At 48.1% G+C, this 26,612-nt stretch overlaps 1 protein-coding gene across 1 annotated transcript in view; it reads left to right on the top strand.

The window, feature by feature from the left end:
* pcsk2 (proprotein convertase subtilisin/kexin type 2) overlaps positions 1 to 26,612 on the top strand; it is a 153,955-nt gene that overhangs the window by 110,737 nt on the left and 16,606 nt on the right. The window contains exons 9-10 of the mRNA XM_085981639.1: positions 18,588 to 18,803; positions 19,023 to 19,123. Of these exons, the coding sequence (XP_085837765.1) occupies positions 18,588 to 18,803; positions 19,023 to 19,123 (317 nt within the window). The remainder of the gene's footprint in view (positions 1 to 18,587; positions 18,804 to 19,022; positions 19,124 to 26,612) is intronic.

Raw genomic sequence — 26,612 nt, 5'->3', positions numbered from 1 at the left:
CGCATAAGGTACCGGTCTGGCCTTAAAAAACTTTGGGCTTGCATTTTCCTCTATTTTGATCGTCGCTGTTATGCCTTTTAGTGTTCCGAGTCCGTGCTGGAACATTTCTTGTGCGTCAGTTAGCATTTTTGACAGTCGTCCAGCTGTGACGTCATCCTTTTTGGCATCTACAGTCAGCGCTTGTATGGAATGCCAATCTAGCTGTATCTTCCAGATCCATTCACGTCCTAGTAGTGGTGGTCCTCCATCTGGCAATACATATAGGTCCATTTTTGGTGTTTCCTTGCCGTTATATATAACGTTCACCCTTATTTTTCCTTTGGGGTAGACTTTTTGCCCCGTGTACGTCTTCAAGACAATCTTTGTATCTCTCAAGGGTATGTGTGAGAATAGCCGCTTGTAGTCCCTTCGGTTTATGACTGTTAGGGCTTATCCTGTGTCCAATTCCATTTTCACTTGGACTCCCACTATCTTGAGCGTGACCCAGATAGTTTGGTGATCCTCCGTTTTGATCACATTATGTAGTTTCAGACAACCCAGCTCCTTGCTTCTGGAGTCTGTATCACTTTTCTGTTCATCTGAACTACTCTCCGTCACCTTATGTACCTTCTTGTACTTCTCCTGTGGAGATTTCTTGCTGCTGGTTTCCTTTCCCGACCTGCAGACTCTTGCTATGTGTCCTACTTTTCCACACTGTCTGCACACTTTGTCCTTGAACCAGCAATCATTATGGTCGTGTGTTGTTCTGCCGCAGCGATAGCACTTCACTGTTCCGTATGACATTTCATTTGTGCCATATTCTTGCGGTCTTCGTTGTATCTCTGCCGCGCCCCATGCTGCTGCTTCGTGTGATACTGTAATGCTGAAAGCCTTGTCCAGCGTAAGATCCTTTTCTGATAGAAGCCATTTCTGGGCTCCTTCACTTTGAAGCCCACACACAAACTTGTACCTTAATGTATCTGCTAGTCCCATTCCAAACTGGCAGTGTTTCGAAAGCTTGCGCAGTTCCGTTAAATACTCTGCATTACTTTCATCTTTATGCTCGTTCCTTTTGTGAAACTTAAACCTTTTCACTATCAGCAGTGGTGTGGGGTCTAAGTGGTCCTGTAGGATTGACACTATGTTTTCAAAATCCTTTTCCACTGGCTTCTCTGGGGTTACTAGATTTTGCAGTAAGCCATACGTTTTTGCACCCATTGAATTCAACAATACCAGCGCTTTCCTGTCATCTGGCACTTCATTCGCCTTGCAGTACACTTCTATGCGTTCGACATATGTCGTCCAATCTTCGACTTCATTGTCGAACGCAGTGACACTGCCACTTTTCGGCATCCCTGGGTGTGGTTAGACTGGCTGAATATGGCGTCTCCCGCGCTCTCCCGTCTTCCCCGCTGCGGCTCAAAGTGGCGTCTCCCGCGCTTTCCTTTCTTACCCGCTGACGCTGCTCGGCCCTTGAACACCGGCTGCGCTCTGCGCGTTTTCCTGCGCGCCTCTCTCCCCCATTGACGCTGCTCGGCCCTTGAACACCGGCTGCGCTCTACGCGTTTTCCTGCGCGCCTCTCTCTCCCGTTGACGCTGCTCGGCCCTTGAACACCGGCTGCGCTCTGCTCTCTCTCGTTGACACCGCTCGGTCCTGAACACCGGCTGCGCCCTGTGTGCTCTACCCTCTCTCTCTCCCCCGTCAACGCTGCTCGGCCTTTTTCTGTGCCGTCGGTCGGCTTTAGCCGCCGCTGTCCGGGAAGGGTCTGCGCAGTACCTGTTGCCAGCCCGTTTTGCTGGACCACCGTGACCGGAAAGCCAAGCCTGGCTCTCGGCAGCCTCCCCTGCGATGCTCAAATCTCCGCTGGATGACTGGGGGGTTTCCCGTGGTCGACGCCCGTGCTTCTGGACTCGGCCTTCTTCCACTGTTCTCCAGGAGCGAATCCCTGGGAGGTGATGCAGAGTTGCAGGTAGGTTTGAATCTGCTCGTCGCCAATGTTAGATCCGTGTATCTTGATGTTGTGTCCTTCAATAATTAGACAAGAGACGGCAGGGAACGATCAACAGGTGTTTACTGAATGAGGGTTACTCTAGAACTATCTGTACAGATCCCTACTCAGGGTTTATATACAGGTGTGGTCACTGCCGGTACTACAGTATACAGGAGCTGTAAAAAGTAGTTCTCCCCTTAAAGGTACATACATTACAGTGCCCTCAGCTGCCAAGGCCCTAAGCTCTGGAATTCCCTCTGTAAACCTCTGCCTCTCTCTCCTCCTTTAAGACCCGCCTTAAAACCTACCTCTACATGTCCTAATATCTCCTTATATGGCTCGGTGTCAAATTTTGTTTGATAACGCTGCTGTGAAGCGGCTTGAGACGTTTTACTACGTTAAAGGCGCTATATAAATGCAAGCTGTTGATGTTATATGCTGGAGTGACGAAGGTAATAGGATGCCTCTGGATTGTCTCCAGCCTGAAGTCTTGGGGACGGTCAATATGAATGATTTCTTTAGAGACTACTAACTGGATATCTGTGGTTTTTACTTTCATGTTCAGTAGGTACCTTTTGCTCTACATTACTTCTGCACAAAGTGCTTCACTTGGAGTTCCAGTGAGTAGTCACTTGCAAAGTTTCACTAAAGAATCCTAGAATCATAGAATGGTTACAGCACAGAAGGAGGCCATTCTGTCCTGCGAGCCCATACCGGCTCTCTGCAAGAGCACTTCAGCTAGTCCCACTCCCCTGCCCTTTCCCTGTAGCTCTGCAATATTTGTTCCTTCAGGTACTTATTCAATTCCCTTTTGAAAGCCACAATTGAATCTGCCTCCACCGCCCTTTCAGGCAGTGCATCCCAGATCATAACCACTCGCTGCGTAAAAAAGCTTTTCCTCATGTCACCTTTGGTTCTTTTGCCAATCACCTTAAATTTGTGTCCTCTGGTTCTCCGCCAATGGGAACAGTTTCTCTCTGTCTAGACCCATCATGATTTTGAACACCTTTATCAAATCTCCTCTCAACCTTCTCTATTTTAAGGAGAACAACCCCAGCTTCTCTAGTCTATCCACATAACTGAAGTCCCTCATCCCTGGAACCATTCTCGTAAATCTTTTCTGCACCCTCTCTAAGGCCTTCACATCCTTCCTATAGTGCGGTGCCCAGAATTGGATGCAATACTCCAGTTGAGGCCGAACCAGTGTTTTATAAAGGTTCATCATACCTTCCTTGCTTTTGTACTCTATACCTGTATTTATTTCGTATGCTTTATTAACCGCTTTCTCAACCTGTCCTGCCACTTTCAATGATTTTGCACATATACCCCCAGCTCTCTGTTCATGCATCCCCTTTAGGATTGTACCCTTTAGTTTATATTGCCTCTCCTTCCTGTGAAGTATATTTCAAAACTCAAAGTTTAAAAAAATAAACAGGGAGGTGCTCTACAGCAAAGTACTTATCAGTGATGGCACTTGACCACAGAATTATTCTCCTCTGATGTGGGAAAATATAAGTGTGACATTTAGAGGAGACTCTCCTCTGTGGGTTTTTGACAAATACAGTGAGCTTTAAGTGCCACCTGGGTGGAGTCATTGCATGGCTTTGGCAGACTCCATACAAAGGCTCGCACCTCTGGTTGGGCCATTGGCTTGTATTTCAGGGAAGAAATGGGACTGCAGTTGCATGCCATCGAGATCGGGGTTTCCTGGCTACTGCTGGAGAACAGCCAGAAACCCCTGAGTGCTGTGAATCATTCTGACTTCGGCTGACGTACAAAGAATTAATTTACTTAGATAATCTTCAGCCACCCTGGGACAACCGCAGACCATTCTCCAGGTGTCCCTCTGCTGAGGTGGGGAAGGATTGTAAATTCAGGAAGCTGGGATAGGAACACTGCCACATCAGAAGCCTTGGGAGAGGAGAGGAAAGTAGAGACCTGGTGTAACAGGTCTCCATCCCATTTTCCATCTTCCTGCACCTTTGGAACATGGATTCCCCAGGCGTAGAGCAGAGGAAAATCTGCTCTAGGTGCTCATAAATTGTGAGGCCTTTATCTAGGAAATATCTCCATGTCCAACGTGTCATAGGGTCATAGAGTCGTAGAGTTATACAGCACAGAAAGAGGCCCTTCAGCCCATTGTGTCTGCGCCGGCCATCAAGCCCTGTCTATTCTAATCCCATTTTCCAGCACTTGGTCCGTAGCCTTGTATGCTATGGCGAATCAGGTGCTCATCTAAATGCTTCTTGAATGTTGTGAGGGTTCCTGCCTTTACCACCCTTTCAGGCAGTGAGTTCCAGATTCCAACCACCCTCTGGGTGAAAAAGTTTTTCCTCAAATCCCCTCTAAACCTCCTGCCCCTTACTATGAAACTATGCCCGTTGGTTGTTGACCCCTCTACTAAGGGGAAAAGTTCCTTTCTATCTACCCTATCTATGCCCCTCATAATTTTGTACACCTCAATCAGGTCCCCCCTCAGCCTTCTCTGCTCTAAGGAAAACAACCCCAGCCTGTCCAGTCTCTCTTCATAGCTGAAGTGCTCCAGCCCAGGTAACATCCTGGTGAATCTCTTCTGCACCCTCTCCAATGCAAACACATCCTTCCTATAGTGTGGTGACCAGAACTGCACACAGTATTCCAGCTGTGGCCTAACTAGCGTTTTGTACAGCTCCATCATAACCCCCCTGCTCTTATATTCTATGCTTCGGCTAATGAAGGCAAGTATCCCATATGCCTTTTTAACCACCTTATCTACCTGTCCTGCTGTCTTCAGGGATCTATGTACATGCACACCAAGGTTCCTCTGATCCTCTGTCCTTCCTAGGGTCCTATCATTCATTGTGTATTCCTTTGCCTTGTTTGTCCTCCCAAAATGTATCACCTCACACTTTTCAGGGTTAAATTCCATTTGCCACTGTTCTGTCCATCTGACCAACCCGTCTATATTGTCCTGTAGCCTGAGGCTTCCCTCCTCGCTATTTACCACTCCACCAATTTTCGTATCATCTGTGAACTTACTGATCATACCTCCTACATTCATATCTAAATCATTAATGTACACTACAAACAGCAAGGGACCCAGCACCGATCCCTACGGTACACCACTGGACACAGGCTTCCAGTCTCAAAAACAACCTTCGACCATCACCCTCTGCCTCCTGCCACTAAGCCAATTTTGGATCCAATGTGCCAAATTGCCCTGGATCCCATGGGCTCTTACCTTCTTGACCAGTCTCTCATGCGGGACTTTGTCAAAAGCCTTACTGAAGTCCATGTAGACTACATGAACTGAACTACCCTCATCCACACACCTAGTTACCCCCTCAAAAAATTAAATCAAATTGGTTAGACATGATCTCCCCCTGACAATGCCATGCTGACTATCCTTGATTAATCCCTGCCTCGCCAAGTGGAGACTAATTCTGTCCCTCAGAATTTTTTCCAATAATTTCCCTACCACTGATGTTAGGCTCACTGGCCTGTAATTTCCTGGTTTATCCCTACTACCCTTCTTGAATAATGTTAGCTGTCCTCCAGTCCTCTGACCACTCCCCTCTGAAAATTTGTGTCAGAGCCCCTGCAATCTCCTCCCTTGCCTCACACAGCAGCCTGGGATACATCTCGTCTGGGCCTGGGGATTTATCCACTTTTAAGCCTGTTAAAACCACTAGTACCTCCTCCCTCTCACTGCTAATTTGTTCAAGTATATCACAATCTCGCTTGTGGGCATGGTATCCTTTGTACGTACATATATTCCCAACAAGAAAAAAAAGTTGCTTGAGAAACAGTTAAAACCCAGGCATGTTTGCTTTACGTGATGGCTAACCAAGTCAATATTAATAAAAATAATACAAATAAGACTTACATTTATAAAGCGCCTTTCATGACCTCAGGATGTCCCAAAGCGCTTTACAGCCAATGTACTTTTGATGTGCAGTCACTATTGTAACGTAGGAATCGCAGTAGCCAATTTTGTACACAGCAAGCTCCCACAAACAGCAACGTGATAATGACCAGATAATCTGTTCTACTGATGTTGTTTGAGGGATAAATATTGGCCAGAACACCGGGGATAACTCCCCTGGTCTTCTTCAAAATAGTGCCGCGGGATCTTTTACGTCCACCTGAGAGAACAGACGGGGCCTCGGTTTAAGGTCTCATCTGAAATGGGATTGACTGGATAACTGACAAACAAACCATGGGGTCCTTCACAAGTGGGAATTATCACATCACTGGCATGACGTTCTAGTTATCACGCTAGTAGTCATTTTTCATCTGAAGTAGAGTTAAATAAAGTTAGAGTTTTTGTAGTTTTTGTCAGCACTGAAAATCAATTGAAGCCAGTTCATCGTGTGACCTTGAGAACCATGTGGCAATGTGGTTTTTTTCATTTGTTTTTCCACAGAAGTATTTCAAATTAAGAACTTACCCCAATTTAATTGGGGAAAAATTGCTTTTGTGTAATCTTATCCTTTTAACTAAATGTATTATTGCTCAACTGAGGTGGAAATATACAATCGGAGAGGAGCTGGTTGTGCCCCCGACAGACTGAATGTGAATTCAGAACAGCTGAGGGGGATTTACTGTGTGCTGCTGATCTTTTTCACTTGTAGACAAATAATTATTAATTAAATGTAAGATGTGAGCGATACATTCGGGACCAATCCATATGGCTGGTGTAATGTGATCTGTATCATGCAAGGAGTGTTTTGATAAAAGGTGCTGGCAACACCCAGGTCACAATGTTCATCTAGCTGATATCCTAGCACACTGACTAGGCTTTACCCTTTCATCACTGATGCACTGGGGAGCCATTTCCATCTCTCTACCAACCCGATTTTTGGCATGACTAATTTTTTTTTTAAAAGAAGCTTGTGCTGAAGTTATGCCAGAGACCGCCTGATACAATATTTGAGCGGACCTCGAAATAGGCAGCCAGCGCTACTACCTAAAACCAACAGGAACCTAAAATCAAAATGCATACCGGGCTCCTGCACTAGTTTAAGGACTCCAGACATCAATTGGGTTGCCATCACCATTGCTATTGACAGTTCTACAGTCCGCCCATAGACCATGGGTGATACAAGTTGGCAGATGGCATTTTCAGCGATATTTAAAGGGACCCTCAGCTGCTCCCATATAAATTGCTGGAAAGTTTTTGCTTGACTTTTGACTTGATGAACCATTGTGGTTTTTGGCTTCTTAGAACTTCTGTAACTGCTGGTAGTGCTTTTGCACCACTGGCAACTGGTAAAAGGGCTTCTGGCAACCTACTTTTGCCATCATGGGGGCCCTGCTAAGAATTCCACTATGTCTGGAGATGGAGGAGGAGATGGAGGAGGAGATGGAGGAGATGGTGGAGGAGGAGGAGGAAATGGTGGAGGAGGAGGAAATGGTGGAGGAGGAGGAAATGGTGGAGGAGGAGGAGGAGATGGAGGAGGAGATGATGGAGAAGATCGAGGAGGAGATGAGGAGGAGGAGATGGAGGAGGAGGAGGAAAAGATGGCAGAGGAGGAGATGGAGGAGGAGAAGATGGAGAAGATGGAGGAGGAGGAGATGGAGGAGGAGGAGGAGAAGATGGAGGAGGAGGAGAAGATAGAGGAGGAGAAGATGGAAAAGATGGAGGAGGAGGAGATGGAGGAGGAGGAGGAAAAGATGGCAGAGGAGGAGATGGAGGAGGAGATGATGGAGAAGATGGAGGAGGAGGAGATGGAGGAGGTGGAGGAGAAGATAGAGGAGGAGAAGATGGAAAAGATGGAGGAGGAGAAGATGGAGGAGGAGGAGGAGAAGATGGAGGAGGAAATGATGGAGAAGATGGAGGAGGAGGAGATGGAGGAGGAGATGGAAGAGGAGATGGAGAAGATGGAGGAGATGGAGGAGCAGTAACAGGAAGGGGAACACAACTGTAGGGAGAGCAAGCAGAAGGAGGAGAGGTTAGGGCTACCAACTCTAATTGGAGGTATTCCTGGAGGTTTGATCATGTGATATCTGACCACGTGACATCTGACCATGTGATGTCCGATCATGTGACACCCGATCACATGAATTCGGCAATTGTTATTGCATTTACCTTAAAAATTTTGAACCCCTTGTAGTTGAGTATCTTTGCTCGTGGTTTCGTGCCAGCAGCTGTTGTACGAGAAGTTCCAAGAAGCAGGAGGCTGCCTGTGAGCAGGCGAACAATAGAAACCATGGGGGTGATTTTGTCAATGGGGGCGTGTTGGAGGCGGGACTGCTGCTTGTCAGGTTTTAGTCCCGCCTCCATCGACTTGTGGCCAACCCACGCTATTTTCCCTTGATTGACCTTGTTAAGCCCGCCCAGCAGGCTTAGCAGGCCAATTAAGGGGAAGCCGGTTTCAGAGAACATCAGCGTATGACGTTTCATCTGTCAAAAATTTTTGACAGATGAATTGTCATCATTTGACAACTCTGTCAAACACGGACATTCTCTGTTGTTTGATGAGTTCTTGTACTCAAGACTCATCAAACCTCTTTTGTGAGCAGAAATTAGATGGTTGTTGCATCGGAGAATGCAGCAGCCATCTGTCATCTCTGCCATTGAGATGCGGGAGTCTCCGGTTCCCCAACTGTTGAAGCCTGCAGGAAGAAACAAAGGTAAGTAAACATTTTCTATCACTTTCCACTCACCTCACATACTCATCTCTCCACACTTGCACCCATCACTTACCACCACAGTGCTCTTTTGCACCCCTCCAACCCCCGCAGACCCACTGCTCGCTTCTGTGACCCTGGCGGGGTTTCTGACATCGGGAAGCCTGCGCCTCTGGTGAAAAAATGGGGATAATCCTTTTAACTGCCTGTTAACTACCTGTCAACAGGCAGTTAAGTGGCTGTAATCCCCTTCCCACCTCCAGGAGACAGGTCCTGGCACAGGCCGGCTACCCGCCTCCTGGGAAAATGGCACGGAGGCGGGTTGGGGCGGGATGGGTACCCGCTCCCAGATTCTGCCATTTTCCCGGCAGTCCCACCTCCAAACCCACCTCCCCAGGGCTGGCAAGATCATGCCCCAAGGGTGGGAAAATGGGGAAACCGAAGGTGGGGTGAGGATATGCAGGGGACAAACTAGAGGTGAGAGGAACTTTGATTCCACTAGTAACTGATAGTAACTCTGGTAACATTCAGATTCCCCTCATAACCAACAGTAATACAATAACTCTCTGATATTCTACATGTAACTGATAGAATCATAGAATCTTACAGCACAGAAGGAGGCCATTCGGACCGTCATACCTTTGCCAGCTCTTTGAAAGAGCTGTATAATTTAGTGCCACACCCCAGCTTTTCCCCATAACCCTACAAATTAGTCCTCTTCAAATACATGTCCAATTGCAGAATTAGGTGCAATGCTCTGATATCCTAATCAGGCTGGTAAAATATCCCTTGACAAATTATTCAGTTTAATGAGGACTGATTTTAATTTATACAGAGTGGATTTAGCTGGAGAGGTGTGGACAAATAATAATATTTTAGGATTTTAAAAAATTGCAACTGTGTACATCTTTACACTTTTGAATTAATATCTACTTTATAGAAAAGTGAAATGTCTTACTTACGGAAGTCAATTTGTACAACATGGGCACGAGAAACCTTTTCATTTACTTGTTAGTTCTGGTTTCACACCTCTGACAAATGAAGCAAAACTACTGAGAGTTCAAAGTAGTGTTTGTCCACAAGCTGCTGCAATGTGTGTGGAAGGATTAGGTTGTATGTATCGTGTTATCAACGTTAACAATAAATGGGGATTTGATTGTATAGTGAGTCAACACTCTGCCCTCTCACCTGTAGATTCTGGGCTAAAATCCAGACAAGACTGATGGGTTGAAAGTTTCCTTTTTCTGCTAGCGGTGGTAGTGCCAAATGGGTTGGGCGATCAGAGCAGTTGATGAGGGTTTTGAGTCCATAACACAAAGTGCCTGTCATTCTGCACTAATCGGAGATCTCACTCAGAGAGTACTCAAGGAGGAGAAGCAGAAATGTTTCACAAATTATTGTAAAAAGGATACAGAGGCACTGGAGAGAGTGCAGAGAAGATGTAAAAGGATGATACCAGAACTGTGAAGCTATACCTATCAGGAAAGGATGAACAGGCTGGGTCTCTTTTCTCTTAAAAAGAGATGGCTGAGTTGTGACTTAACAGAGGTCTTTGAAATTATGGAAGGTTTTGATAGAGTAGACACAGAGAGAGTGTTTCCACTTGTGGCAAAACTAGAGGCCATCAATATAAGATCATCACCAAGAAATCCAATAGGGAATTCAAAAGAAACTTCTTTACCCAGAGAGTGGTGAGAATGTGGAACTGGATGGATCGAATGGCCTGTTTCTGTGCTGAATATTCTAGTAATTCTGCAAATGTATTACAGGGTGGGTTTTTTCCAATTCATTTCCCCTCCCACTTCCATTTTTTTCCTGAAGGAGGTGACTCATCTTGGAATATGGTTCCTTGGACCCTAGTCTCCCACCTCAGTCAAGTAATCGTGCTTTACATGCGAGCCTGGACGGTGAATGTTGATAAGCTTTTCACTCAGAGGGGGAAGTCGCACTTAAGTTCAATCTTGTGGGGGGTTGGAGGGGGGGAGTGATCACAGCAGAGTGCAGTCCTGGATTTAACCAATATTCACTCAACCAATATCAACCAACATCACTAAAACAGATTATCTGGTCATTATCACATTGCTGTTTGTGGGAGCTTGCTGTGCGTAAAATTGGCTGCCGCGTTTCCCTACATTACAACAGTGGTTACACTTCAAAAAGTACTTCATTGGCTGTAAAATGCTTTGGGACGTCCTGAGGTCATGAAAGGCGCTATAGATTTACAAGTCTTTCTTTCTATGTACACTTTTGAGCGAGGGTCATTGAATAGTGATCGGCAAAAGCCCTGGCTGATTGTTCATCTTCCTAGCCCAGGGATGTTGATTACACCTCCACCACGGCCTGGCTGAGAACAGTTAACTGAGCCCAGACCAAGGCTCAAAGCGGGGCCTTCTTGATCTGTCTGAGATTGATTTTACCTCACAGGCGGGATGGCGGTAGAGCGAACAGTGAGCCTGTCTGGGAGCAGCAGCAGGCAGGCTTGACCGATTATCATTACCATGCCGCTTGACAATTTACTGACCCAAAAAACAACCGGAGAACTGGCTGTTGAAATCGGGCGACAGGAGGCCAGGGCCCAGGGGTACAGTCCCCGGCACAAGATAAGTGCTTGCGGAATTGCAGGCGGGGTGGAGGGGGGGAAGGGAGGAGGCCCTGGCAGGAGAGATCCAAGTGTTTACTTGTTGGGTCCGGAGGAGCTCCTCCTCTGGGCCCACAAGGAAACAATTTTTTTTAAAGTATTAAAACTTACCTCTTCAGGCCCTGGCTGCTGTTGTTGGCAGGTTTGGGCTGGCGAAAAATCCACAACTGCTCCCCCTTGCTCAGGCCCTGGGGGTCACCATTGACCAGAAACTAAACTGGACCAGCCACATAAATACTGTGGCAACAAGAGCAGGTCAGAGGCTAGGTATTCTGCGGTGAGTGTCTCACCTCCTGACTCCCCAAAGCCTTTCCACCATCTACAAGGCACAAGTCAGGAGTGTGATGGAATACTCTCCACTTGTCTGGATGAGTGCAGCTCCAACAACACTCAAGAAGCTCGATACCATCCAGGACAAAGCAGCCCACTTGATTGGCACCCCATCCACCACCTTAAACATTCACTCCCTCCACCACCGGCATACCGTGGCTGCAGAAAGGCGCGATACAAATGCAAGTCTTTCTTCCTTTCTTTCTGTTCCTAGTGACTACCCCTACCTTGACTATCCTGTTACTACTAATGTGCCTAATAAAAGCCTTCTTTTTTATATAGAATATGCAGCACAGAAACAGGCCATTCGGCCCAACCAGTCCATGCTGGTGTTTATGTTCCACATGAGTGCTTCTTATTGCCCTTGATATCCCACTTCATCCCACTTAACCATTCTCATCTCCCATTTGTAGCTTTCCTATATCCTTTTATTTGTCCCTTTCTTTTTAACCTGCCCTTTTTATAGTTTGGGTTACTGCCCAAGACCAATTTCACCCCCACTAAATTACATTGACACTTAGAACATAAAGAACATAAGAGCATAAGAAATAGGAGCAGGAGTAGGCCATGTGGCCCTTTGAGCCTGCTCTGCCATTCAATAAGATCATGGATGATCTTCTACCTCATCTCCACTTTCCTGCATTATCCCCATATCCCTTGATTCCCTTAATATTCAAAAATCTATCGATCTCTGTCTTGAATATACTCAACGACTGAGCCTCCACAGCCCTCTGGGGTAGAGAATTCCAGAGATTCACCACCCTCTGAGTGAAGAAATTTCTCCTCATTTCGGTCCTAAATGGCCGACCCCTTATTCTGAGACGATGGGAGGAAAATTCAGTTGCTTTGCGCCTCCCGTTAGCGCCCTGAGAGGGCGCTAATGGGACGCAAAGTGACTAGTGCCCGCCAACGCCTCCCGCGAAATTCAGCGGGAGGTTAGTGCCGGCGGTAACCGTTAGCGCCCCGCTTGCGCCCCGGCCGCAATCTTCAGTAGTGCCCCCTGAATTACCGCCAGACGCTATGTCCGATGGGGTCAGGGGGGCTACCTGCGGCAGGGGCGGCGCTAGTTAAAGGGGAAGTGGCGGGCGGCCACTTTTGTTGCTGGCCGCCTGCCAGCACCTGCCCCCGTTGCTGTCCCCGGCCCCTGTGAAGCCCCCCCGCAGGGTGCCAGCTGCTTGTCGTGAGCCCGGCACTCCTCTTGAGTGCCGGGTTCGTTTGCCAGCACTCCCGATCCCTGGTGGCCCAGCTGGGCACCGGGACCACGTAGCGCCGCGATATTGCCTCACAGCACCCCAAGAGGGATACGGGGTGCTTCCAGTAGTGCCTCTCCTCCCTCTCGGGGCGCTATCTGGGGAAATCGGCCGCGGTGGCGCTAATTTTTTCGGGAGTAGTGCCCCAGCGAAGTTAGCGCCCCAAAGGGGGCGCAACTCAATTTTTCCCCCTATGAACCCTAGTTCTAGACTCCCCAGCCAGGGAAAGCATCCTCCCTGCATCTACCCTGTCAAGCTCTGTAATAATTTTGTATGTTTCAGTGAGATCACCTCTCATTCTTCTAAACTCTAGAGAGTTTAGGCCTAAATAAGTGTCTCTGGAGGTAGAAATTCAAAATGATTCATCTCGGGAAAATCCATGTTCCCCTTAAGTAGTAACATGTTCAAAGAACTGCCAGTGGATTGGAACAGAATACATATAGAAGATGTCAGAATATATGACACACTGTAGGAATTGGTAAATTCCTGACGAAAATACTGAGAGCGAGTCAATCAGCTAACCAAAATGATGTTTAATGCAAACTGGTGGAAGTAACAAACAAAAACGCAGGAGAACAAATCAACAGGTGCTTGCTTAATGCTGGCTCCACGAGGACTGAGAAGGGGAGGCCCCTCAGTCCGACATCATGACGTCATCACGTTTCCCGCCATTGGGAACGTCATGTGACCCACGTGATGACGTCATCGCGTTCGGTCTTAACCCTTTAGAGACCGTGCTATTTACATACAGTGAAAGAATGCAGATTTAAAGGCAATTATATACATTCGTATAAGAGTTCCTTGGTGGCTCTGCCACATGCGCCCCCCCAGAATTGTCTTTAACAACAAAAGTCAATCGAAGAGGAGGTCGGACAAGCCTGTTCGAACGACTCCTGTATTCCAGGAGAGGAATTTGCTGGGCAGTTGATGAACGGGTGGGTGGAGCGATCCGGTCAGGCATGGTAGCAGCGGGCGGTCGACCATGACGCGGTGGCTGTGCAGTTTCGACTGGTTGTTCGAGGTCCAGGTGCGCGGGCTTGAGGCGGTCGATTGAAATGTGGTCGGGCTTGCCACCGATGTCGACCAAAAAGCTCTTGGCACCCGCCTGCAATACTCGGAAAGGGCCCGTATAAGGAGGCCTGAGCGGACTGCGATGGGCATTGTGACGGACAAAAACGAACTTGGCCCGCATTAGCTCCATTGGGATGTGGGAGGCTGGAAAACCATGATGTGACGTTGGAATTGGCTGGAACACTTAGGCTGCTTCCCGGTGAGCTTCCAGTTGGTCGGCTGCGGACCACGGCTTCATTGGTGACGGCAGGAACTCGCCTGGCACCCGAAGTGGCTGGCCGTACACCAGTTCCGCGGCAGATGACTGCAGGCCTTCCTTTGGTGCCGTACGCAAACCAAGCATAACCCAAGGCAGCCTGTCTACCCATGCAGTGCCCTGGAGGCTGGCTCTCAGTGATGCCTTCAACGACCGATGAAAGCGCTCACATAACCCGTTGGCCTGCGGGTGGTAGGCCGTGGTGCGATGGAGCTTGGTGCTCAAACCTAAGGCTACAGCGTTCCAAAGTTCGGATGAGAAATGTGGACCGCGGTCAGACGAAATATCTGATGGGACGCCGAACCGTGCCACCCATGAGGAAATAAAAGCCCTGGCAACATCCGCGGAGGCAGTGGACGTCAGAGGAACCGCCTCTGGCCATCTTGTAGTACGGTCGACCATGGTCAGGAGGTGAGTGAAACCTTGTGACGGCGGAAGTGGCGCAACAAGGTCGACGTTGACATGGTCGAAATGGCGTTCCGGTACTTCGAAGGTGGCCAAGGGGGCATTAACATGACGTTGCACTTTGGCTCTTTGGCAAACGCCGCAGGTGTTCGCCCAGTCGCGGACACCCTTGCGCATCCCTCTCCAGACGAATTTGGATGCCAGTAACTTTTGAGACGCCTTCACGCCGGGATGTGAAAGTCCGTGTATGACGTCAAAGACTTTCCGACGCCAGGAAACCGGAACGATCGGGCGGGGATCCCCCAAGGAGATGTCGCAGAGCAAGGAGGTACCCGCCACGTGGAAATGCACATCTGTTGGCTGGAGGCAGGAGGAGTCGCTACGAAATGCCTGAGTTTCCAGGTCGGCTGCTTGGTCGGCAGCCATGTGTGAATAATCTATTCCCAGCTGGATGGCCTGGACGGACGCACGCGAGATGCAATAGGCCACCACGTTGTCCTTGCCGGCCACATGATGGATGTCGGTGGTAAACTCTGAAATAAAGGTGAGTTGTTGCTGCTGCCGAGCCCACCACGGTTCGGTAGTCTTGGCCATAGCAAAAGTCAGCGGTTTGTGGTCCACAAACGCGGTGAAGTGGCGCCCTTCCAAAAGAAAACGAAAATGGCGGATAGCCAGAAACAGCGCCAACAACTCCCTGTCGAACATGCTGTACTTGCGCTCATTACTGCGCAGTTGGCGACTAAAAAACGGCAGTGGCTGCCACGCGCCGTTGACCCACTGCTCCTGCATGGCTCCGATGGCGTAATCAGAAGCGTCGGTCGTAAGAGCGATAGTGGCTCCAGGCAGTGGGTGTGCCAACATCATTGCATTTGCGAGAGTGGCCCTTGTGTCTCTGAAGGCACAATCTATCTCAGGCATCCAAACCACGGGTTCCTTTCCCGGTTTTCCTCTGAGGGCCTCTTGGAGCGGTTGCATCAGTTGCGCGGCCCTGGGAACAAAACGATGGTAAAAATTTACCATACCCAGGAACTCCTGGAGGGCCTTGACGGACTGTGGCCACGGAAATGCTGCGATCGTCTCCACCTTTGACTGGAGTGGCAGTGCCCCCTCCGAAGTGATGCGGTGGCCCAAAAAGTCCATCTGCTGCAGCCCGAACTGTCATTTGGCCGGGTTGATTATCAGGCCATGCTGATGGAGGCAGCGAAAGAGGGTGCGCAGATGACTGAGGTGTTCTTCTTTAGTGGCGCTGGCGATCAGGATATCATCGAGATACACAAATAAAAACTTAAGGTCCCGCAGCACCGAATCCATAAGGCGCTGGAACGCCTGTGCCGCATTTTTGAGCCCAAATGGCATTCGGAGGAACTCAAATAGGCTGAAGGGGGTAATAACCGCCGTCTTTGGGATGTCCTGGGGGTGTACAGGCACTTGATGGTATCCACGGATGAGGTCAACCTTGGAAAAGATCGAATTCCCTGCCAAATGCGCGGAGAAATCCTGGATGTGTGCTATGGGGTACCTATCCGGAGTTGTGACGTCATTAAGCCGTCGGTAGTCACCGCAGGGCTGCCATCCACCGCCGGGTTTAGGGACGATATGGAGCGGCGAGGACCAGGGACTATTCAACCGGCGAATAATCCCCAAACGCTCCATTGCGGCGAACTCCGCCTTAGCGGCCGCGAGTTTGCTGGGTTCTAGTCGCCGAGCCCGTGCGTAGACTGGGGAGCCGGTCATTGTAATGTGGTGCTCCACCCTATGCTTGGCGGTCGTGGCAGAAAAGGTGGGCCTGGTTAACTCTGGAAATTCACCGAGAAGGCGGGTGAATTCGTTGGGCGTTGGCGAAGCGCAGGAGACCGTGTGCGATGCGACTGAACCTCGAAAGCACGGGATGGAGTTGGATGTGGCGGCGTTGATCAGCTGACGATTTTTTAATCGACCGACAAGCTATTGGCGCATAAAAAATCGGCGCCGAGGATCGCTTGTGAAATTTTGGCGCTGATAAACTCCCATTGGAAGAGCTGACTGCCGAAACACACCTGGGCCCGCCGTTTCCCAAATGTACGAATAGCACCGCTGTTGGCAGCTTGGAGGGGACAACTGCGCCTCCCAGCCGGATGTCGAGGACCGAGGCGGGAAGGATACTACACTGCGCTCCCGTGTCGCATAAGAACCGCCGGCCTGAGATGGAATTGGTGATATATAATAGCTTCCCGGAATTGCCAATCGCCATCGCGGCCGTGGGGCCTACTTCAGGTTCGGTCTTCCCATCGCGCTGTTGGTGCTGGTGTTTCTTCGTTGCTTTAGGCTTGAACCCGCAGGGAAGGCGGCAGCATCTGGCCTTCGGGCCGAAACGGGCGTGGTAATAACACCAACCGGATGGTGGAGGCGTCAGGGCAGGGCCCTTCTGGGCGGGATGCCTCGTGGCGGCGCAGTATGGTTGCATGACGGCGTAAATTGTGTCGGCCTCGGCGGCCAGCGCCACACAATCCACAGTGTCCGACCTCGCGAGGGCCGCTTGCACCTGCTCAGGCAATTGGCTCAGGAACAATTCCCGAAAGAGGAAACATTGCGGTTCTGAACCAAGGAGTGTGAGCATCTGGCTCATTAACTCCGCCGGCTTGGAATCGCCTAACCCAGGCAGCGTGAGTAACCGCCGTGTGCGTTCTGACTTTGTGAGGCCGAATACCTGGATAAGCCGCGCCTTAAGGCTGACGTACTTGCTGTCCGCCGGAGGGTTTTCCAGCAGGCTGATGATCCTCGAAGCCGTGGAGCTGTCGAGTGCGGAGACCACGTAGAGGTAACGGGTCTGATCCTGCACTATGTTCCGAAGTTCGAACTGAGCCTCTGCTTGCACGAACCAGGAGGCCGCCTGTTGTTCCCAAAACTGAGGGAGCTTCAAAGCCACTGCGTTTGCTTCCATCATGTCACTGCGTCTCGCTTCCTCTGCGAAGATCGTCCGTGAAGATTCGGGGTCACCACTGTAGGAATTGGTAAATTCCTGACGAAAATGCTGAGAGCGAGTCAATCAGCTAACCAAAACGATGTTTAATGCAAACTGGTGGAAGTAACAAACAAAAACGCAGGAGAACAAATCAACAGGTGCTTGCTTAATGCTGGCTCCACGAGGACTGAGAAGGGGAGGCCCCTCAGTCCGACATCATGACGTCATCACATTTTCCGTCGTTGGGAACGTCACGTGACCCACGTGATGACGTCATCACGTTCGGTCTTAACCCTTTAGAGACCGCGCTATTTACATACAGCGAAAGAATACAGATTTAAAGGCAATTATATACATTCGTATAAGAGTTCCTTGGTGGCTCTGCCACAACACGAGATAGCACCTTTGTGAATAAAAGAACGTCTGGAGTATGCTCGATTGGTAAATCTGCTAGCATTTATATGTAAATTCCTGCTTCACAGAACCAGAATTACCACAGCAAATATTGTTTTATTTGTTTATACGTATTTGATATTTTTTAAAGAAAGAGATACTCTCTCATTAACATTTTCTGAGGTTACCTCATACTAATGATCTTTGTGACCATTTTTTCTGTGATTAATGTTTGACACAACAAGATTACGTATTAAGTAAAAGGAAGAAAGACTTGCATTTCACGACCCCAGGGTGCCCCAAAGCGCTTTACAGCCAATGCAGCATTACTGAAGTGTAGTCATTATTGTGATGTAGGAAACATGGCAGCCAATTTGCATACAACAAGCTCCCACAAACAGCAATGTGATAATGACCAGATAATCTGTTTTTTAGTGATTTTGATTGAAGGATAAATATTACCCAGGACACCGGGGATAACTCCGCTGCTCTTCTTCGAAATAATGGCATGGGATCTTTTACATCCACCTGAGAGAGCAGACCGGGCCTGGGTTTAACGTCTCATCCAAAAGACTCCCTCATCCAAAAGTAGATTTATTTCAAGTAAAAATAGGATCTGCCTGCACACAAATGCCTCTCTCCATGTGGTGCTTTGCCTGATGAGCAATGCCTTCTCACTAAAGCAAATCATTTAACTTGACAGATTAATTTTCTGTTATAGGGTCGGAATGGAAAGGGAAGCATCTATGTCTGGGCCTCTGGGGATGGTGGCAGCTATGATGACTGCAACTGTGATGGCTATGCATCAAGCATGTGGACTATCTCCATCAACTCTGCTATTAATGATGGGAGGACAGCACTTTACGATGAAAGCTGCTCCTCAACTCTTGCCTCTACGTTCAGCAATGGGAGGAAGAGGAATCCAGAGGCTGGTGTGGTGAGTGTTGATATTATTGTCTCCTTCACGCTGCTTTAGGCAGAGCAGCAGCTGTTTCTTTGTCGGATACATTTTCAAAATGCACAAGTGAGGATAATGCTGTAGTTGTCGTTCGGTGATATGTGTAATTGATATGGCCATTCTATCCCTGAGTATGCAAGAGAGAAGCTGTTTAATTGAATAAATGATCTAATTTTTTTTTTAATTGCTTTATTGAAGGCAACGACTGATTTGTATGGGAACTGTACTCTCCGTCATTCTGGAACATCTGCTGCAGCACCAGAGGCCGCTGGCGTTTTTGCCTTGGCTTTGGAAGCCAAGTACGTATTAAATATTTTAGGATGTTAAAGAACCTTTTTCAATAATTACTCCACTGCTATCAGAGTCGTGGCACCATATAACCAAACTTTAAAGTCCACGGATATTATATTAGTTCATAACTGTTGTAAGGCGTGTTGTATCCGTGTGTTAATGGAGACACGGAATGCAGGAGTTGGTTTAACAGGTGTTTACTGAACAAAGTCTGGAGGTGAACTAAAAGATACAAGACACTATACAGGCTTATATACCCGAGTGGTCACTACAGGTACACAGGGGCTCTTAAAGGTACACACACTACAATTCCTCCCCTTTTAGATAATTAGTACATAACATTTTAAGTAATCATTAATTAACATGTTTACAAGAACAATAATCTACACATTTGCTGCAGTTAATCAATTATAAGTCAGTCTCTCTGGAGGCTTCCTGACTCGGTCCGGATAACGCCTCGGTGGTGTAGTAGTTTTCGGTGGTGTAGTAGGTTCTTTTGGCAAGGTCGATTCGGCTTGAATGCCAGTGTCGGGTTCATCTGGTTCCAGTATCACCGGATCGGAGGTAGATAATATGGGTATCTCTGCTTCATCATTAGGCGTATAGAGTTGTGGTGTAGGTTGTCCCTTTTCGGATGATTCTATGATCTGGTCAGCATGGTGCCTTATTATGCTTTCTCCAATGTCCACGGTGTACATCAGCGGTCCTAGTCGTGTGCAAATAGTTCCAGGCTGCCATTTCTCGGTACGGTAGTCCCGGGCCAAAACTTGTTGACCTATATGGAAGGTTGTAGTTGGCCTTTCATTCATGCCTTGAAATTGCCGGTTCTCTACGTCCCTTCTGATGTTTGGCTTGATCAAATCCAGCCGGCATCTTAGTCTTCTATTGAAAAACATCATGGCGGGAGTTTGGTTTGTAACCACATGTGTTGCATTCCTGTACGCAAACAAGAAGCTATCTACCTTATGTTGTAGTTTTATGTCTTCATTACCCATGGCCTTTATGGCCTTCTTGAAGGTCTGGACAAACCTTTCAGCTAATCCATTGGTGGCGGGATGGTATGGGGCGGACGTGTCGTGCTTAACCCCATTGTTTTTTAAGAACTTCCTGAATTCTTCGGACACAAATTGCGGTCCATTATCAGAACAGATCTGTTCAGGCAGCCCATTCCTGGCAAATATGGTCCTTAATACTGTGATGGTTTTTTCCGTGGTGGTGGAGGACATCTTTATTACCTCCGGCCACTTGGAGTGTGCATCAACTGCGATTAAGAACATTGAGTCCATAAATGGACCAGCAAAGTCGATGTGTACCCTTTGCCATGGAGATGAGGGCCACTCCCATGGATGTAGAGGGGCTTGTGGTGGGGCGTTTTGGACCTTCTGGCATCCTAGACAGCTCTTGGTCATTTCTTCGATGTCTCCATCGATTCCTGGCCACCACAGAAACGCTCTGGCTAGGTTCTTCATTTTCACTCCACCCAGATGCCCCTCGTGAAGCTCCTTTAGCACTTTATCCTGAAGTTTGGGTGGAATCACCACTCTGGATCCACACATCAAGGTTCCTCGGCACACTGACAGCTGTTCTCTTCTTTGCGAGAAGGCTGGCAACAGTGGTTCGCCATGTGCTGGCCATCCCTTCACCGTTAAATCGTAGACTCGTGAGAGAGTCGGGTCATTTCTCGTTTCCTTTTCAATGGTAGAATTTGTTACTGGTAGACATTCCACTATGGTTGAGTAGAACATCTCCACTGGGTCCACTGTAGGTGCCTCTTCTACCGTTGGCAACGGTAGGCGCGATAAACCGTCAGCATTCCCATGCTGTTTTGATCCTTTGTATTCTATGTCATATTGGTGTGCCCCTAGGAAAAGGGACCACCTCTGTAGCCTTTGCGCTGTCATAATGGGAACGCCCTTTTTAGGGTTGAATATGGAGACGAGGGGTTGATGGTCAGTCAACAAGGTAAATTTTTGTCCGCGTGGGTAATGGTTGAATTTCTTTACTCCCCACACCAGGCTGAGTGCTTCCCTGTCGATCTGGGCATAGTTACGCTCAGCTGAGTTCAATGAGCGTGACGCAAAAGCTATCAGCCGCTCCGAGCCATCAGGGAATCTATGCGATAATACCGCTCCTACGCCGTAAGGGGATGCATCGCACGCCAGTCTGATTGGCAGTGATGGGTTGTAATGATCCAACACTTCCTTGGACATGCATTTATGGAAGGCACGTTTACAGTCTTCGCTCCATTTCCAAATTACTCCCGTTTGTAGCAGTGCGTTAAGAGGGTGCAGAACAGTTGACAAGTTCGGTAAAAATTTATGATAGTAATTTATCAATCCCAGGAACGACCTTAATTGTGAAACATTTTCAGGTGCTGGGGCTTTTATGACCGCTTCAATTTTTTCAGGTGATTTATGCAACCCTTCTTTGTTAATTATATGGCCACAATATGATATTTGTTTCTGGAAAAATTCGCACTTGGGGCGATTTGCTCGTAGGCTCCGTTCTCTCAGCCTAGTGAGCACCTGCTCCAAATTGGCAAGGTGCTCGTTGTCGTTTTCTCCTGTTACAAGGATGTCGTCTAGGTAGCATTGAGTCCCCGGAACCCCTTGCAGGACTTGCTCCACAGCTCTTTGCCAGATAGCTGGAGCTGATGCTACTCCGAAAACCAGTCGATTGTACTGGTACAGGCCTTTGTGTGTGTTTATCGTGAGATACTTTTTAGAGGCCTCCTCAACCTCCATCTGTAGATATGCCTGTGCCAAGTCAATTTTGGTGAAACGTTTCCCTCCGGATAGTGAGGCGAAAATATCTTCTATCCTCGGAAGAGGATACTGTACCATGTGAAGGACTGGGTTTACAGTCACCTTGAAGTCCCCACAGATGTGAATTTTTCTCTGTTCTTCAGATTTATCATTATTCAACGTTTTCTTCATGACCGGGACAATGGGTGTTGTCCACTCGCTCCAATCTACCTTGGATAACACGCCTGCCTTTTCCAAATTCTCCAGCTCTGCCTCGACTGCTGGACGAATTGCGTATGGCACCAGCCTTGCCTTAAAAAACTTGGGAATTGCCGCATCTTCCACTTTTATTGAGGCGGTGACGCCTTTCAAGGTTCCTAGTTCCTGTTGAAACACTTCTTTGGCGTTGGCCAAGATGTCTTTTAATCGTTCAGGTATGACGTCATCATCATTTTTTTTCTTACTGGTCACCGTCAGTGCCTGAATGGAGTGCCAGTCTAAACGTATCTTCCTGATCCATTCACGTCCCAACAGCGGTGGACCACCATCTTGCAGCGGTATTTCCTTGCCGTTGTATACAACAGGCACCCTTATTTTCCCTCTGGGGTATACTTTCTGCCCCGTATATGTCTCCAAGATAATGGATGTGTCTTTCAAAGGTATATGCGGAAATAGCCGCTCGTAATCCCGTCGACTTATGACGGTCAGAGCTGATCCTGTATCTAGCTCCATTTTAACTGGGGGCCCCGCTCTCGTGAGGGTAACCCAAATGGTCTGGTAATCTTCTTTGGCAATTACATTATGTAATTTGAGGCAGCTTAGTCTCCTGTTTCCGGAGTCGCTATTGCTCTTCTGGTCTTCGGAGCTACTGTCCGTCATCATTTGTACCTTTCTGTACTTTTCCTTATTGATTTTTTTTCTGTCAGTGGATTTTTTGTTTCCAGATCGGCATACACGTGCAATATGTCCCATCTTTCCGCATTGCCTGCATGCTTTGTCCTTGAACCAGCAGTCCCTTTGGTCATGGGTGGATCTGCCGCAGCGATAACATCTCTCGAAACACCGTGTCATTTCATGGGTGCCGAAGTCCTGTGGCTTTTGCTGTATCTCTGCAGCTCCTCTTGCTGCTGCTTCGTATGATACAGCCACACTGAAAGCCTTGTCCAGTGTCAAATCTTTCTCAGAAAGTAACCTTTTCTGTGTTCCTTCACTTAGGAGACCGCAGACGAATTTGTCTCATAGAGAATCTGCCAGTCCTGCCCCGAATTGGCAGTGCTTTGACAGCTTTCTTAATTCGGTGAGGTAATCAGCGTTACTTTCATTCTTGTGCTGATTCCTCCTGAAGAATTTGAATCGTTCCGCTCTCAGCAGCGGTGTTGGGTTTAAGTGCTCCTGTAGGGTATCAACAATCTCCTTAAAATTCTTGTCCATCGGTTTGGCTGGAGTGATTAAGTTTCGTAACAGCCCGTATGTCCTTGCGCCCATCAGATTTAGAAGTACCGATGCCTTTTTATCATCCTCTACTTCATTCGCTGTGCAATATACCTCCACTCTTTCCACATATGTGGTCCAATCCTCTATATTACTATCGAAAGCAGTAATATTGCCAGTCTTAGGCATCCTGAAAATCAAAAATGGCGCCTCCCGCGCTTTCCTTTCTTCCCTGCCGAGAAAAAATGGTGCCTCCCGCGCTTTCCCGCCGCTGCCGCTGCTGACAACGCTGTTCTCCGCGGTTTTTATTTACACAGATATTTTTAATAGTTGGAGACTCGTTCCCGCCAGACTCTCTGGGACTTTTCCCTCCCTCTGCTTGGTCCGAATGCCGACCTGCTTTGCAGCGCCGGCCGTCTCCCGAGTGCTCCACCCTCCGTCTCTGTTTGCCTCCGCCTTCCGACTCGCTGCTCGGCCCCGCTGCAGAGCCACCCGATCGAGCCCCAGCCCGCCGCCCAGTGCAGTACCTGCCACCAGCCCGGCTAGCTGGTGGAAACACAGTTTGTTTTTTTTGGTTTTTTTTTCGACCTTCGCCTGAGGAATCGATCTCCTTGAGGTGCTGCCGAATTGCAGGTAAGTCCGTTTCCAATTCGTCGCCACTGTTGTATCCGTGTGTTAATGGAGACACGGAATGCAGGAGTTGGTTTAACAGGTGTTTACTGAACAAAGTCTGGAGGTGAACTAAAAGATACAAGATGCTATACAGGCTTATATACCCGAGTGGTCACTACAGGTATTACAGTACACAGGGGCTCTTAAAGGCACATACACTACAAGGCGGATCTTGTGTCATAGTTTGTTAAAGAGCAATATAAAATAATCTTTTATCAATGTGCTGCTTTGACATATAGGAACATGGGGTAGGCCATTCAGCCCCTCGAGCCTGTTCTGCCATTCAGTTGGATCATAGCTGATCTGCACCTCAATTCAATTTACCCGTGTTGGGTTCATATCCCTTAATTCCCTTTTGCCTAACAAAAATCTATCAATCTCAGTTTTGAAATTTTCGATTGACCCACAGCCTCAACAGCTTTTTGGGGAAGAGAGTTCCAAATTTCCACTACCCTTTGTGTGAAGATGTGCTTCCTGACATCACCCCTGAATGGCCTAGCTCTAATTTTAAGGTTATGCTTTGTTCTAGACTCAATCCTCTGGAGGAAATATTTTCTCCCTATCTACCCTATCAAATTCCTTTAATCATCTTAAACACCTCAATTAGATCACCCCTTAATCTACTGTACTCATACTATACATATGAAAGAGCAGGATTTAACACGTTAAAAAAAGCAAATAATCAATAATATATGAATATCAATTCCCTGACAAATTAGAGGCAGCAGCACTGGGACTCAAGGCAGGGACTTGGGCAAAGAGATAGAAGCAGTCGCATTGGGATTTAGGTTGCCGGACAGTTAGGGGGAGCAGCATTGGTTCTTGGCTGGTTAGCTTAGAGCCAGCAAGACGGGTTCAGAGCATGGTGGGAATGTGGGGCGAAGGCACACCCATAGTCTGGGGCAGAAAATGAGATCCTCCTACTTGGTAGCCTTCCATGAAAATGTAGTCTATTGGGGAGGTGCATTAAAGCCTAAGCTTTAACTTTAGGAGCCCGGATCAGTCAGTTACTATAAGGTGGGCTGGTTGAGTATTGATAGCAGGTCCCCTTCAAGTTCCCGATCCAAGCACAAAGTCACAGGTAAGTGAGGTAAGCAATATTAATGAAAAATTTATTGGCGGAAATGGCTGATCTTCCAGTGGGGTTATGATATTAAAAACGAATCACAAAAGCACTTTCAACAGGGGGTCTCCAGACTGACGCTCACCTCCCCACCACCCCCCCCCCCCGCCCACCTCCAATCCTGACCGGCGGTTTTGTATATTCTTGAGACAGCTCAGGGCAGGAGGTGACGAATGGGCTCTGCTGGGAGGGGGTGGTGTAAGTCATCGTGTAGATCATAGAATTATAGAATGATACAGCACAGAAGGAGGCCATTCTGCCCGTCGCAGCTCTTTGGTAGAGCTATCCAATTAATCCCATTCCCCTGCTCTTTCCCCATAGCCCTGCAAATGTTTTCCCTTCAAGTATTCATCCAATTCCCTTTGGAAAGTTACGCGTGACTCTACTTCCACCACCCTTTCAGGCAGCGCATTCCAGATCACAATTCACTGCGTAAAAAAAATGTTTCCCCATTTTGCCAATCACTTTAAATCTGTGGCCTCTGGAGATCAGAGCCCTCCTGCTGAAAGCTGGATGTACTGCTTCTGATATTTTTTTAATCCCATGACCCACTGGCAGATTGTTTCTGCTGGCAAGGGATGCAGTGACCACTTTTCATTACTAGTGCTTGCCTCACCTTGATTATCTATGAGTCGGGGGGGGGGGGAGTGAATTTGTCAAAATGTAGGTGTCTGGTCTGGATAAAATTGGGATGTCAACCAGATTCACCCTGTTGACTGGGGTTGGACATCCCTGCTATACCTGACCTAGGAGTGCTTGGCGCAGACACTGTGGCGGGGTGTGGTGAGGGGTGGGGGTGGTGGTGGCAGTGGAAGGGGGCAGGGGGACTAGTTAAAATGGAACGGGAGATCTACCTGCTGGCATCCTGTCCTGATCTTGCCAATTATAGGTGCCAAGGATTCCTGCTCAAAGTCGACGACGCCCTTGTTTGAATATGCAGATAACGTCATCGGGGCGTGACTGCAATCTTAACCCCAGGCCTGCGGGGTGAGGTCTTGGTGGCTTGTCTAACAGACCAAACCTGTTGGGTTGTGGAGGTAGGGCCATTAGAGGCCCAGCAAGGTAAACTATTAATTTTTTTGTAGTTTCCTTGCTTCTCCGGCCTTACAAGGATACCTTAAGCCCTCTCTGCCACAAGCTTCCCTCCCCCACGACTGACTGCAATCTACCCCACTTTCTGATCGCTTACCCGCCACTCGATTTAACGCCCGGGCTGCTGCTTCCCACCGACCTCCTGGCTGTTTTGGTCGGGATGTTGGCCAGTGGTATGATAATGAGGCCCAGTCGTTAAAATCAGCTAGGCCACCCCACTGCCACTCCCGGATGGGCATACTGCTCGCTAAACCGCGTTCCTGCTCTGACGTTAAAATTGACTCTTGAAAGCATTCCATTCCTGCACACGAACATCCCTTACCTTGCTGAGCACAAAATTCACAAAACCAAGAGGAAAATAAAGCAAATAGTTCATTTTGAAAATGAAAATAAAGGACTCGCAATTATATAGCGCTTTTGAAGACCTCAGGATGT

Source organism: Somniosus microcephalus, chromosome 3 (assembly GCF_052327205.1).
Source record: "Somniosus microcephalus isolate GS21.2 chromosome 3, FLI_Smic_1.0, whole genome shotgun sequence".
NCBI lineage: Eukaryota > Metazoa > Chordata > Chondrichthyes > Squaliformes > Somniosidae > Somniosus > Somniosus microcephalus.
The sequence above is the reverse complement of the archived record's forward strand: the minus strand, read 5'-3'. Positions and strand labels throughout refer to the sequence as shown.